This window comes from Megalobrama amblycephala, linkage group LG15, assembly GCF_018812025.1.
Source record: "Megalobrama amblycephala isolate DHTTF-2021 linkage group LG15, ASM1881202v1, whole genome shotgun sequence".
Taxonomy (NCBI): Eukaryota; Metazoa; Chordata; class Actinopteri; order Cypriniformes; family Xenocyprididae; genus Megalobrama; species Megalobrama amblycephala.
In genome coordinates this window covers 8,605,420-8,620,263 of record NC_063058.1, presented here as the reverse complement: position 1 = coordinate 8,620,263, position 14,844 = coordinate 8,605,420, and the positions used below count along the sequence as shown (strand labels likewise).

The 14,844-nt window shown below is 32.5% G+C and overlaps 2 protein-coding genes across 2 annotated transcripts; both read left to right on the top strand.

Annotated features, from left to right (window-relative positions):
- On the top strand, nucleotides 1-11,126 carry LOC125246993 (troponin I, fast skeletal muscle-like). Its single transcript, XM_048158158.1, has 8 exons — nucleotides 1-123; nucleotides 1,395-1,426; nucleotides 1,527-1,563; nucleotides 4,012-4,140; nucleotides 5,355-5,444; nucleotides 6,529-6,705; nucleotides 9,072-9,949; nucleotides 11,094-11,126. The coding sequence occupies exons 2-7, from the start codon at nucleotides 1,419-1,421 to the stop codon at nucleotides 9,156-9,158; spliced, it is 528 nt and encodes a 175-aa protein (XP_048014115.1). The 5' UTR covers nucleotides 1-123; nucleotides 1,395-1,418; the 3' UTR covers nucleotides 9,159-9,949; nucleotides 11,094-11,126.
- Nucleotides 9,845-13,943, top strand: tnni2a.4 (troponin I type 2a (skeletal, fast), tandem duplicate 4). The gene is made up of 7 exons (XM_048158157.1): nucleotides 9,845-9,949; nucleotides 11,094-11,126; nucleotides 11,295-11,331; nucleotides 11,424-11,552; nucleotides 13,237-13,326; nucleotides 13,421-13,597; nucleotides 13,691-13,943. The coding sequence occupies exons 2-7, from the start codon at nucleotides 11,119-11,121 to the stop codon at nucleotides 13,778-13,780; spliced, it is 531 nt and encodes a 176-aa protein (XP_048014114.1). The 5' UTR covers nucleotides 9,845-9,949; nucleotides 11,094-11,118; the 3' UTR covers nucleotides 13,781-13,943.
- The last annotated feature ends 901 nt before the right edge of the window (nucleotides 13,944-14,844 follow it).

The window sequence follows — 14,844 nt, the reverse complement described above, 5'->3', positions numbered from 1 at the left end:
CATAAAGAGGGGAGACTTATGATGATGCCAGCCTTATATACTCAAGCGCAGTCCTGCTGCTAGTGGTCTGCTTCCTTCAGACATTCTTCTTTCAGGACTACGCTGCTTAACTTTCTCATATAGGTGAGGACAACGTCTACATTTTTATGTTTTGATTCCATTTAGTCTCACTGAAAGATGATTTTTTTTCTTGCTTGATTTGTTTTTGAGGTGTTGTTCACTTGGAATTTACTGAACTCAAGCTTTGGATCGTCTTTTTTAAGATGACAAACGCATTTCTGTGAGCAATTTATAGCGATTTGGAACTTTAAAATAAATCAAAAGTGATATAAAATATTTTATTTTATTAAGTGATTATTTTAGCATTTATTTTGAAATTAATTGTTATAATAATATGTCATTTTAGAGCATTGTGAACACATTATTTAACCCTAAATTGAGATTTTATTTTCTTGCTTTACTGAATTATATGCCAGTTCAATATCTTGCAATGCGTGTTGGATTGCCAAAATGAGCTTGACACAAAAAATGACATTTTAATGACTGTATGAACATGAATATTCATGTAGTGACATAATTGCATTTCACATTTATTGTTTATAGCATGAAAGGGATAGTTCACTGAAAAATGATGATTCTGTCATCATTTAATCACCCTCAAGTTGTTCCAAACCTGTATTAATTTCCTTCTTGTGCTGAACACAATGCTGTGCTTATATTTTCAAGATAAATTGTGGTTGCTGGTCCTCATTGACTTCCATAGTATAGAAAAAAATACCTTTTTGGTTATCAAACATTCTTCAAAATATCTTCTTTTATATTCAACTTAAGAAAGAAACTCATACAGGTTTAGAACAACTTGACAGTGAATAAATGATGACAGAATTTTCATTTTTGGGTGAACTATCCTTTTAATGCTAAACAATAATTTGCGGAAAAAAACAAAACAAAACAAAACAAAACAAAACAAAACAAAACATCAGCAACAAAAACTCTCCCTTAGATATCTGTCAAATCATCCTAAGCTTTGAAGGGATCTGTTATGCAAGACATCTGAATACAGCAAAACAAGATCTGTGTGATTTATACAGCTGTCTGCATAGATTGTTCCAGAAGAAGGCAGACTGGGATACTGGATATCAGAGGGGGGATCTTCACACCCCTCCCTCTGGATTGCAAGATATTTCCAAGATTCAAATTAGAATGCGGAATACATAGCCAACTCAATATGACGCAGTCTCTCTTAATGTGTATATCATTTAAGAACCTTTGAATTAATCATGATTAAATATTATATACCATACCATATTATGCATTGTTTAAAAAAAGTAAATATATAAAAGTTGTTTCATCTCTCTAAAATGTTTTCTCATTTGTTTGCTCTGTTTGTATAGGGGTAAAGAAAACAGAGGTCCAAAATGTCTGAGTAAGTATATGAATATATCTGTTATTTATATTTAACATCAAAGAAATGGGTATCTATTTTTGTTTTATTAAATTTTATTTCCTTCATCATCCCATCACAGAAAAAAGATGACATCGAGCCGCCGGCACCATCTCAAGGTAGAATAAATAATGCCTTTGATATTATATCATATATTATAAAATATTTATTCAAGACCACATGAAGTAATATTTGACTTTTGTGTCTTTTATAATATAATATAATATAATATAATATAATATAATATAATATAATATAATATAATATAATATAATATAATATAATATAATATAATATAATATAATATAATATAATATAATATAATATAATATAATATATCACAGTAGTAGTCATGCAATATCGTTCTATATCAGCACGGCCTGCGGCCTTAGCATCACAGCCCTACTGATATAGAGCCTTATCACATTTCTACGATTGTGATATTGTGTTATACAACAGTTCGACGGCACAAGTTTGTAAATAATATAAGAAACAACAACGGATTGTCTTTAAAAAAAAAAACTCTTTTGTGAGAAACTACTTCCTTCCGCCACAGATTCAAATCTCAGGTTGACAGTTTAACAGTTGAGCTCAAGCCTCTGTTGCTAATTCTAAAACGTCAATTTAGAACTAGCAACGAAGGAATGTTGAGTCGCTTCATTGAAAGTCACTGTAATATGTAGAGTATTATGAGAGAGAGATCACATGAGAGAGTCCATTACCTGCATCTAGCTGATTTTGTTCAAGTCAATCTTATATTCATAATCACAAAATCAGTTTGAATGTCCGCTAAGGAAAGCGATATCTTTGTCTTTATCCTTTTAACATTTAAAAGAGGATTTCCCATGACAGCGCTAGTCGATGCATTTGTCAGTTGGGTCTCGTAAGATGTTGTTTAAAGTGAAAACAACGTCCTTGTTTCCTTGTTTCAGTCCATTTCAATATAAAAGTCTTTGCGACTGACTCACTTATTCATTCATAAAGACATTCTTTACCGTCATCTAATGGAGTATTAATGTAACTAACAAACTCTTTCTCAATACCAAAAAAAAAATATGGCATGTTATTTATAGAAAATATTTATTAAACAATAATATTTAAATTAACAACAATAGCAATTATAACAGTATGGGAAGTAAAATAGGAAATAAACACAAGCAAAAAAGTACAAAAGCAGTGCTCTAGTTAGTATAGGATTTAATTTCAAAGTAAATATAAAGTTATGAAACTTAATATAGCCCTTAAGCTAACTCTATTAGCTCTGGAACAAGTAATAGATTAATAAGACCAAAGATTGCCTATTTGATATATCCAAAACGAATTATAGGCAAATGAGGCAAAGAGCCAGCAGCAAATCCGAAGATCTGGCCGAGATGAAGCTGTTCTCTGCGGGTAGATGAGCGATGAACTGCCACTGACAGCCTAGAGCTCACATCTCTGAAAATGTCTAAACAAATGTTCAAATAGGCGCTAGGTTTAAATAGCATATCTGAGGTCTAAACAACTATACTCGTGTGTAAAAAACTGGTGAAACGGTTCCTGTGGCGATATTGGTAGAATATCGCATGGCTGGAAAGACCTCTCAGCCAATCAGATTCGAGAACCAGAACGAACTGTTGTATAAAGTTATATAAGTTATATATATATATGTTGTATAATATAATATAATATAATATAATATAATATAATATAATATAATATAATATAATATAATATAATATAATATAATATAATATAATATAATATATGATATGATATAAGCTATTAAAGACCATTTTTGTAATTATTAAAGACTGCATGAAATAAACTGTACACAGTGCAAGCTTTTCAATACACACAGCTATAGAAATATGACATGGTATTTACTAGGGATATGCCTGAAGCCTAAATCCGAATTCGGGAAAAGTCATGGAAAATGAGTAATATAATATGATAATTCCCAATATATATAATTTCCCAAATATATAATTGCGAGAGCATGCAAAAGCATTGAAATATATTTTTTCCTCCCATCTCATATTTTTTTCATCGCCATGTCCCTTAAGGGGCTCCGTAGAATGCGTCATTTCCTTTCCGAACATAGTATTCAGCTTCGGCACATCCCTAGTATTTATTGCTAATGTTACTATTATAATCCTTACATGAAATATTGGGTAACATAAGGGCAAATAAGTCACTTTTATAGAGGTTGTTTTATAGTGTTTAAGATGTTTTTCATTACAAATACTATAGTTTATTATTAGTAATATTATTATTGTTGTTATTATTATAGAAACCTTGTTAAAGATACATTTTTTTTTATAATACTAAGTATTCCTGTGGTAGAAAATGTTGTGGCACCAAGATAGGCTACTATTCTTAATGCAGGCCTGGTCCCACCCATACTTCCTGTTTAAGTGTGAAAGAAAACATGACACGGCATGTACATGGGGTCTTTACAAATAGTGTCTTTTTTCTGACTGCTTTTATGTTTGTCAGTATGTGTGTTCTGATATAAGCACAACACTGTAATGGTGTTGTATGAAATTCAGGGTCTAACTGATGTATTTAACTGATGTATCTAACAGAGTTTGGTGCTGAGCATTGCAAAGGGCATTATGGAGAAAGAAGCCGCTCAGCTCGTTGTAGATAGGCAGGCTTACTTGACAGAAAACTGCCCTCCTCTGTCCCTGCCTTCATCTACAGCGGAACTGCAGGTCTGTTACCACATTCACCAAATGTTCAGTATGCTAAATGAATTAAAAGTCCTTGAAAGTACAGAAAATATGATTTTACATTCTTTCATTTGTTTACATTTTCATGTGGAAGATGGATTTTTTTTTTTTTTTTTGTTAGATTATTTTAAGTACATTCCTTACAAAAGAAGTAATTTGATGATTATATCATTACCATACTCATGATCTCCAGGGTTATTATCATTACCTAAAACTAAAACAATTGAAAACTTAAAAATACATAAAATAAAATAAAACTAAAACAGAAATAAAAATGGATAAAGACATATATATATATATATATATATATATATATATATATATATATATATATATATATATATATATATATATATAAAAAAGAACACTAAGAAAAATGCCAAAACACAGCAAATTTACTAAAACTTAAAGCATAAAAAATATATAAAAATCCCCAGAAAAATAAAAATTAAAAAGTAATTCACAATATTAGTATTTACAATAATATCAATAAAAAATATATAATAATACTGATGCACTCATGGTATTTACATGAAAACGCTTCAAGAAAAACATAGTAAACATCATAGTAAACATATGGAAAACCAATGGAATATATTTAGATTTTGCTCAAATGTTTTGATGTTACAATGGCATTTGAGATTTTTTTTTTTTTTCTTGACATTTATATTTGTGAACAAACAATGTTTATTAGTGTTTGACTTTTGTGGCTTAATATAATGTAATATAATATAATATAATATAATATAATATAATATAATATAATATAATATAATATAATATAATATAATATAATATAATATAATATAATATAATATAATATAATATAATATAATATAATATAATATAATATAATATAATATAATGATGTACTCATGGTATTTAGATGGCACTCTAAAGTACTTCAAGAAAACCCACAGTAAACATCCAGAAAACCAAAGGAATGTATTTAGATTTTGCTAAAATATTCTCTTTTGGATGTTAGAATGGCATTCAAAATATTTTTTCTTTACATTTATGGTTGTGAACAAACAAATATGTTCTTGGTACGTAGGTCTATATCAGTGCTGTCTAGATGTTTCACTAATGTCACATGCGCCTAGGGATGATGAAAGTTATATTTCATACTCTTGAAACATTATGTTATGAAAGATGGTTAGAAAAGAGAGCTTGACACTTTCAATGTCGCCGTTTAGGAACTGTGCAAGAAACTTCACCAGCAAATCGACAAGGTTGATGAGGAGAGATATGACTTGAATGCTAAAGTAGAAAAGGCAAACAAAGAGGTAACATATATAAACTATAATACTCAACATACCTTATTATGATGATGATATATGTGATGTTATATTGGGTATATGTGACCGATGCTGGAAAAATGAGTCGGAATGTGCACGGGCTAATTTCGAGGCAAAACAAGTGTCAATTTTGGTCGAAATTGAGTTTATCACAAAAATTTGCTCATTAAGTCCTCGTCTAGCGATCTCAATGCTTCAAATAGCAATTAAACATCTAAAAGTATCTTTATTTGTACGTTTTCTGAGAGAAGTACCTTTTCTTTGACCATGAAAAATGCTGTTTTTCTCTGCTCGCTTCGGACTACTGGCGCTTCTCTAAGCATAAGTTTGGTATCGTTGTAAAGCGCGGCATTCCAACTTTATGAATATCATTCTTGATGGCATGAGTCTGAACCAATGAAATGTGATTTTCATATTCATAAAGATGTAAACAAAATTATCTTACTCGCGTGGACAAACAGATCCTAAGTGTGTGCACAAAGACGCCTCAGAAGCGCGCAATTCCGTATCTACACAGTATTTAAGAAAATCTGTCTTGGCGAGTATTCACTCAAACATTATCTGTTATGTCTTAAGTGAACAATTGGTTAACTGTTGGGGAAAAACATCTGATATGTAACACTATATTAGAATTAGATCAGTGTGATACAGTATGTCTTAGTATATAAGCTGTCTGTTTCATTAATGTTAATCAAACAATTGTGGAATCATGGAAAAAAAGTTGAATATATATATTTTTCCAATAGATATCGTTTTTTACTTGGTTTGGTTACTTGGTATCGACTTCAAACTGGTGTAGCTCAGTCATTTTTGTCGGATTCCAACAATTTATTTAATAAATAATGTGAGAATAACAATAACTAATTTTTGAAAATTTGCTAATTGCGACTCATTTTGCCAGCATGGGTCACACACACACACACACACACACACACACACACACACACACACACACACACACACACACACACACACACACACACACACACACACACACACACACACACACACACACACACACACACACATATATTAGGTTCTCTGAGGTCCGTTTTGACTGATATGTGTATAGATTGAGGATCTGAAGATCAAGGTGGTCGACCTGATCGGCAAGTTCAAGAAACCCGCGTTGAGGAAAGTGCGCATGTCTGCCGATCAGATGCTTCAGGCTCTGCTGGGCTCCAAGCACAAGGTGTCTCTGGATCTGAGAGCCAACCTGAAACAAGTCAAGAAGGAGGCCAAAGAGGAGGTGAGTGAAATATGATGGTGTGACTATTCCTTTGTGCTTATAATACAGAGCAGATATGAATAGTTATGGATCTAAATCATAATAACCACGAGAGGCCATGCATTACAGAGATTTTACCACTTGTAAAACTCTGGCCTCAAAGTCGTTTATTGCGTGTTGCATGTAGGTGAACATGTAAACAATAATATAAATACTTTAATCACTTAGTATCACTTATCACATAATTATAATAAAATAATATTTATCATTGGAGGCTGTTATCAACCCTAAACCATGGTAAAATTACACTAATATGCGACCTTTATATGCTTTAATAAATATGTTTACTGATATTGATAATTCATAAGTGGTTAATAATGTGTTTTTGTTTGTGTCTCCCTTTGGTTTATATGTCAAGTCACATTTATTTATACAAGTGACATTTTATTTATACAATACAGATTGTTTCAAAGCAGCATTAACAAAAATAACAGTGTCAAAGGTGCAATGTGTACATTTTAAGAGGATCTATTGACAGAAATGCAATATAATATACATACCTATGTTTTCAGTGGTGTATAAAGATGTTACATAATGAACCGTTATGCTTTTATTACCTTAGAATGAGCCATTTCTATCTACATACACCACGGGTACCCTTACATGTTAAGTCACCATTTTGCACCGGCATATTTCTACAGTAGCCCTAAATGGACAAACTGCTCTACAGAGCGTGTTTGCTTGACTGACTACTCTCTGCTGTCTCAGACAACGACATCTTTGGCCTGTGTTGGCCACCGTAAAATTTATGCACTGCACCTTTAATGTTGTCAAATTCATCAATTATGAAACAAATTCAATTTAAGCTGTAAAGCTGCTCTACAGTATACAGTGATATATAATAATACAGTGCCTACAGAAAGTCATCATACCCTGGAAAATCTTTACCCTTTGTCACATTGCACTCTGGAAAATAAGTCTTACTTTTTTGATCTGTATGTACATCATCAAAGTGAAAATAACATTTTAAAACATTCTGAAAGATTATTAAAAATTAATTATAAACTTGCTCAGGTTCAATTTCCAGATCAAACACCAGGCTTATTGCCCCACCTGACATCAATTGTAGTGGTTTTGATTACTTCAGAATAAAACCAGCTGTTTCTTGAAGATTCCACTGTTAGTAGTGCATGATACTGCAAAGAATACACCATGGTTAGGAAAGTGCTTTCAAAGGGCCTCTGGGATAAAGTTTTAGAAAGGCCCAAGGCTCCAAAAACATTTCAAAGGCTTTAGCTATCGTTCTGAGTACTGTTCGGAGCATCATTAAGAAGTGGAAAGCTTATGGCACCACCAACACATTGTTTAGATCAGGCCTTCCATCCAAACTGGATGACCGAGCCAGGAGGACATTGATCAGAGAAGCTACCAAGAGGCCAAAGGCAACTTTGACTTACAAGGCTTTATAGCTAGGACTGGTCAGTCTGTCCATGTGACAACTATCTCACAAGCTTTACACAAAGCTGGCCTGTATGGCAGGGTGGCAAGAAAGAAGTCTTTCCTGAAAAAATGCCACACTCACTCTTGTTTGTGCTGTGCAAAATCACACCTGGAAGACTCTGATGCCATCTGACAAAAGGTGCTATGGTCTGACGAGATCAAAATTGACCTTTTTGCATTGAACTCCAAGAGCTATGTTTGGCGAAAAGCCCAAAACCCAGCATACCACCCAAAACACATCATACCTACTGTGAAGCATGGTGAAGGATTGAATGATGCTGCCAAGTACATCCAAATTCTTGAGGAAAACCTGTGTCCCTCTGCTGAAGATCTGGACATTTCATTGTTTAATTATTATTAAAGAACAACGCAATGGCTTAAGGATCGGAAGGTGAATGTCCTTGAGTGGCCAATTCAATATCTGATAGAAAATTTGTGGATGGGCTTGAAGAGAGCAGTCCATTGGCGCTCAACACAGATTCTGCAAGAAAGAATGGGCAAATATTCCCCAATTTAGGTGTGCAAAGCTAGAACAGACATATCTAAAAAGATTAATGGCTGTAATTAAAGCAAAAGGTGGCTCTATAAAGTGTTAAATCAGGGGATTCATGATTTTTCTAACCGTTATTCTAGTTTTTCATTTTTTTTTATTAATTTTTGAGAACTGTTGCCTTTTTTTCTCTTTTTTTTTTTTGTTGTTGTTGTAAATAAAGCTGGAAAAGGTTTTTTGGAATGGGTTTTGATTTCAGGCTGGATGACAAATAAAGTAACTATTTCAAAGGGGTATGATTTTCTACAGGCACTGTATACACTCATACAAATACACGCAACATTTAGTTTCATTTAAATACCATTCCTTCACACTCAATTCCTCTCTCATAATGCAGGTTTCAGATGTCGGTGACTGGCGTAAGAACGTTGAGGACAAGGCCGGTATGGGAGGCAGGAAGAAGATGTTTGAGGGCGAGGCCTAAATTCCTGGACATTTCATTGTTTAATTATTGTAGGAATTTGTCAGTGCTACGCAAACATTGATCTTTTTGCAATAGGTTTATGTCTTTAGCTTAAATGCCTCAAATGAGCATTTGTTTCACGCAGTATGTACGTCCTGAAAGAGAATTGTGTATCATCGCAAAGCCACGACCATTAAATGAATGCTTCTGAGGAAAAATCCTTAGTTTTATGTTTGTTTTATTATGCATGTTTTGGTTCTTTCAGTCCCTTCCATTCTTGTTTTGACTGGAATAAATAAATACTGCAGTGCTGCTATTACAGCAGTCATTTCTTCTTTCTTTATCAACTTCATTGCTCTATATGTATTAATTTAATTTAATTTAATAATTAAAAATTAAATATTAAATTTAATTTAATTTTGGTGGTACACAACATCCAGAAGAAATATGGGTGGCATTTCCAATCTCCTCTTTTGCTGTATGGTGAGTTTTGTTGCTGAAATATCTCTCATTATTTTGTATATCACATATGTATATTGGTGTCTTAAGCATTGCTTCCGTTTACAGCACACATATATGCGTCTTGAAGGGAGGGAAATTTACGAGTCTTGCCGAGGATGGGCTCGGGATATTTCAGGAGCTCAACGGCCTATTGGTCTGAGCTGGAACCCACTTCCATAAACAGGACTGCCAAGATCTGCTGAGCCATCAGAGTACAACGTATATATCCTATTTAATTTTTCTCTCTCTGAGGCTCACCAGTCTTTCCAGTTCTTCTTCCAAGTGTGTCCTGCCCTCTTCTTCTCTCATAGGTGAGCGTCATTCCAGAACTCTATCTAGATCTGTATGTAAAGGACAAAGGCACGTTTTTTGAATGCAAACATCTGAGCATGGATTTAGATACTGAAACAACGACGGATCTTTAAGACATAATGTGCTTTTGATTTTTGCATCCAATAGATGTCCACACACATATTGTCTATGAATATTCATAAGCAGATAGAATATGTTGATAAGTGTGCTTTTAAATGTAGTTGAATGTAAAAGTTATAGAGAATTTATACAAATATTTTCATGATTTGTTATCACATTTTTTCTTTTGTCAAATCAACTTAAATCATTCATGTAGTTAAGATAACATAATATTTTGAATTTCTGTTGATTAAACCAATCGCCTTCATTGAATTAACTCAATTTTTTAATTTCAATGAACTCAAAATTTTAAAGCAACTTACTTTTTTTTTTAAGTTAAACCAACAATTCTCTTTGAGAGAATTTTAAATGTATATATTGAAAGGAAACAATATTTAACTACAATACAATTTCTTGAAAAGTTAAATATTCTATTTTAATATCCTCTAATTGATATGACAGTCTATTTTGTTTAAATCTGCTGTCTAAGAAGTGCTTAAAATGTATCTTCTACAGTATAGTATAATCTTTAATTGCATTTGTCTTATAGCTTATGAATCTCTGGTATCATGTTTTATGACCTTTGGACTAAAAGTCAAGTGTCAAATGAGCTGTCGAGCATCTCAAACTGTTGGGCTAAACTTATAGACACAGGTGTCCCTGATTGAATTTCATTTCTTACCACACTTTACCAATTTAAAACCATGTAGAAGTGCATGTCCTGGATTATCTGATTAACTCAACTGCCAATATATCTAATGACCAATTTATTAATCTTTGTTAATGTTAATTTCAACATTTACTAATACATTATTAAAATCAAGAGTTGTATTTGTTAACATTAGGTAATGAACTGTGAACTAACATGAACAAACTATGAATAGCTGGATTTTTATTAACTAACGTTAACAAATACAGTATTGCTCATGGTTAGTTCATGTTACTTTAATATATTAACTAATGTTAACTAATGAACCTTATTGTAAAGTGTTAGCTGATTAACTCAACTGCCTATATCTAATGACTAATTTCTATCCAATCCAGGGTGAAAACACACTAAACCACCAAGATGTCAGAGTAAGTATTCTGATTCTGATTGCTGTGGGTTCTTTATAGGTTTAGAACATACTGTAAAACCCTATAGACTACATATGTTTCATTTTAGATGAAGTTATGTTTGTTTTGAATAGAATAATTTATAATAGAATCCCTTGGCACTCACTGTGAACTTGTTTTCATAAACAGAAAAAAGATGACCTCCAGCCGTAGGCATCATCTGAAGGTTAGACAATGTTACTGTCATGTCATAAAACACGTTATGAATTCATGTTTTTGAAACGTGTTTTGTTGATTGTTCTTCTGCTAACCCCTCAGAGCCTGGTGCTCTCCATTGCCTTCGGTCTCATGGAAGCTGAAGCCAAGCAGATTGCTGCTGATAAGGAGGCTTACATGAGCGAACACTGCCCTGCTCTGGATATGCCTGGATCCCAGCAAGACCTGCAGGTGACTACATTATTGTTATTATTTTCACCTGTCAGAATAAATGTTGTTATAAAATATTTAATCAATAATTATTTTGATGGTCCACTAGACATTATACTAAATATAAGTAACTTTGCCAACAGGCATTCTACTGACTAGAAATATATTTATTTATATTTCTGGTCAGTAGAATGTCTGTTGGCGGAGCATCAAACTAACATGTATATGAATTTTAAACTTAAAATTCATATATATGTTAGTTCACAGTGCATTAACATACAACACTCTAAAAATGCTGGGTTAAAAACAACCCAAGTTGAGTTGAAAATGGACAAACCCAGCGAATGGGTTGTTTTAACCCAATGGTTGGGTTAAATGTTTGCCCAACCTGCTGGGTAGTTTTATTTAACTCTACTATTGTTTAAAAATTACTATGCTTTCTTACAATTAACCCAAAGTATGTTGGAAATGAACATTTATTAATATGTTTAATAAATGAACATTTATTAATAAGTTTATTGAATAATTATTGAATAAATTGCTTATTAATAAATGTTCACCCTTTCATTACTACTGTCGCCTCTAGTAATTATGTGTCTGATTTTTAATTTCCAACCTTTTTTGGGTTCATTTTAGTAATTTTTAAACAATATTGGGTTAAATAAAACAGCCCAGCTCGTTGGGCAAACATTTAACCCAACTGCTGGGTTAAAACAACCCAATCACTGGGTTTGTCCATTTTTAACCCAACTTGTGTTGTTTTTAACCCAGCATTTTTTAGAGGAACCTTTTGACATTAAAATGTATTAGTAAATGTTGGTATTAGTCTACTAACAAGACAAAGAGAAATGTGGTTTTGTTTATTAAAAAAGTATTTTTTAATGTTATATATAAGTTAACATAAGCTAATAAAAAAAAAACAATATTTTTTAATAAGCAAAACAGCAATTCTTAGTCATACTAACTTATGTATATTTAATGTATATAATGTATAATATACAATTATATATAATTAAATCATATATATAATTAAGTGACCACATAATCATATATATGTATTAAATGTAATTACATAATTTTATATTAATATAATTTGCCACCTTGGAATTATTAGGTTCTTTCTGCATTCTGAGCAGTTTTGAGACACTGAGCTTCAAAGCTTCAAAAACTGTAAATAAGTTGTCACAGAATAAGAACATGTGAATATTTGACAAAATGTAAGATAGAACCTTATAATTCCAAGGGGACGAATAGTTTATAAAAGCTGGTAGCACTTTATTTTGATGGTCCACTTTAGACATTCTACTAAATATAAGTAACTGCATGTCAATTAACTCTCATTAAACTATTAGTATGCTTAATATCTGCTGACACTTTATTTCGATGCTCCGCCAACAGACATTCTACTGACTATAAATATCTTTGCAAGTACGTCAACTCATTCTACTAACCCGAACCCTAACCTAACAGACTATTAATACTCTTATGGGAGTTAGTTGACATGTAGTTGCAAAGTAACTCATAGTTAGTAGTATGTCTAAAGTGGACCATCAACCTAAAAGTTATATAAAGTTACATTGCATTCAATGTACATGTTTTTCAATTGTTTTACTTGTGAACTGAAGCTACAGGAAGGTTAAAGAAGGCATACATATAGTATTTTTTGATAATCAATATCATGTATAATCTTGTTTTGCCCTTTCAGGAACTGTGCAAGAAGCTGCACCAACAGATTGACAAGGTTGATGAGGAGAGATACGACTTGGAGGCAAAGGTTGCCAAGACAAACAAGGAGGTAAAGACCACGACACCTCAGCGTCATCATTTGTTCAGCGATTCATCCATTTATGTGTTTCTCCGATCATTAATTCTATTACATAATAATACAGATTGAGGATCTGAAGATCAAGGTGGTCGACCTGATCGGCAAGTTCAAGAAACCCGCATTGAAGAAAGTGCGCATGTCTGCTGACGCTATGCTTCAGGCTCTGCTGGGCTCCAAGCACAAGGTCTCCATGGATCTTAGAGCCAACCTCAAACAAGTCAAGAAGGAGGTCAAAGAAGAGGTGAGATTCTTGAGTTTCTAATCTCCAAGTGTAATGTATTTGGGCCTTATGTCAGCACACTGTATTCATGTCTGGTGTTTTTGTGTTCCACAGTCTGCAGAACAAGTTGGCGACTGGCGTAAGAACATCGAGGATAAGGCTGGTATGGACGGCAGGAAGAAGATGTTTGAGTCCGAGGCTTAAGATGTATCATGTTTGTTCTCCCTTATGTCTTACATTTTCTCTGCCAAACATCTTTCTATCCTGTGAACCTCCCGTTCCAATAAAAATATTTTTCCTGGACTATTTTGCACATTGTACATTGTCCCAGTGTTGAATGGCATGGCATTAAAGATTAGTATATTCATTTGCCTTTGTGTTTTTGCTCAGCTCTACTGAACAGCCATAGTATTAGCATGAACACTACCATTCAAAAGTTTGGGGTCGGTAATATTTTTTCATGTTTTTTAAAGAAGACTATTATGCTCATCAAGGCTGCATTTAAAAATATATATATATAAAGTACAGCATACTGTATTATTGTGAACTTTTGTTAACATTTAAAATAAGTGTTTTCTATCTACATATATTTGAAAAGGTAATTTATTCAGAAGTCTTCAGTGTCACATGATCCTTCAGAAATCATTCTAATATGCTGATTTGAAACATTTCAGATTATTATCAGTGTTGAGAACAGTTGTGCTGCTTAATATTTAGTTGGAATACCGTAAAACGTTTTTCAGGTTTCTTTGATGAATCGAAAGTTCAAAAGAACAGCATTTATTTGAAATATATACATTATAAATGTTTTTAGTCACTTTTGTTTAGTTTAACACATCCTTGCTGAACAAAAGTATTAATTTCTTTTTTGAAAAAGGCAACTTTTGAATGGTATTGTAGGCTTCATGTGAAATTTAATACAAATGCCTACACTAAATTCACTTTCATGTATTAAAAAATAACAGAATTATCAGAGTTATTATGGTATTGTGTGGTAATACAATGGTACATTTTCATATGAAATGCTACTAAATAATTACAGTACCATTTTCTTTCCATGGTCCCTCGAGAATACTATGGTAATACCATAATATCATGTCCATATTACATGTTACATTTGGTATTTTTTCTTAATTCAGTCAGCTTTTGAAAACTTTAGTGAAAACACTTTAACCACTAATGTAAAATATTGATAGCGGAAACGGTTATTAATATGCAGTTATACTTCTTGTTAAAATGACTCTGCTACCATGGTACTGTGATGGTAA

Excerpts from the sequence above, each read along its gene's own strand:
- tnni2a.4 (XM_048158157.1), top strand. Across the intron at positions 11,332-11,423 it reads GCCGTAGGCATCATCTGAAG|AGCCTGGTGCTCTCCATTGC; the intron begins GTTAGACAATGT and ends CTAACCCCTCAG. Across the intron at positions 11,553-13,236 it reads GATCCCAGCAAGACCTGCAG|GAACTGTGCAAGAAGCTGCA; the intron begins GTGACTACATTA and ends TTGCCCTTTCAG.
- LOC125246993 (XM_048158158.1), top strand. Across the intron at positions 5,445-6,528 it reads TAGAAAAGGCAAACAAAGAG|ATTGAGGATCTGAAGATCAA; the intron begins GTAACATATATA and ends ATATGTGTATAG. Across the intron at positions 6,706-9,071 it reads AGAAGGAGGCCAAAGAGGAG|GTTTCAGATGTCGGTGACTG; the intron begins GTGAGTGAAATA and ends CTCATAATGCAG.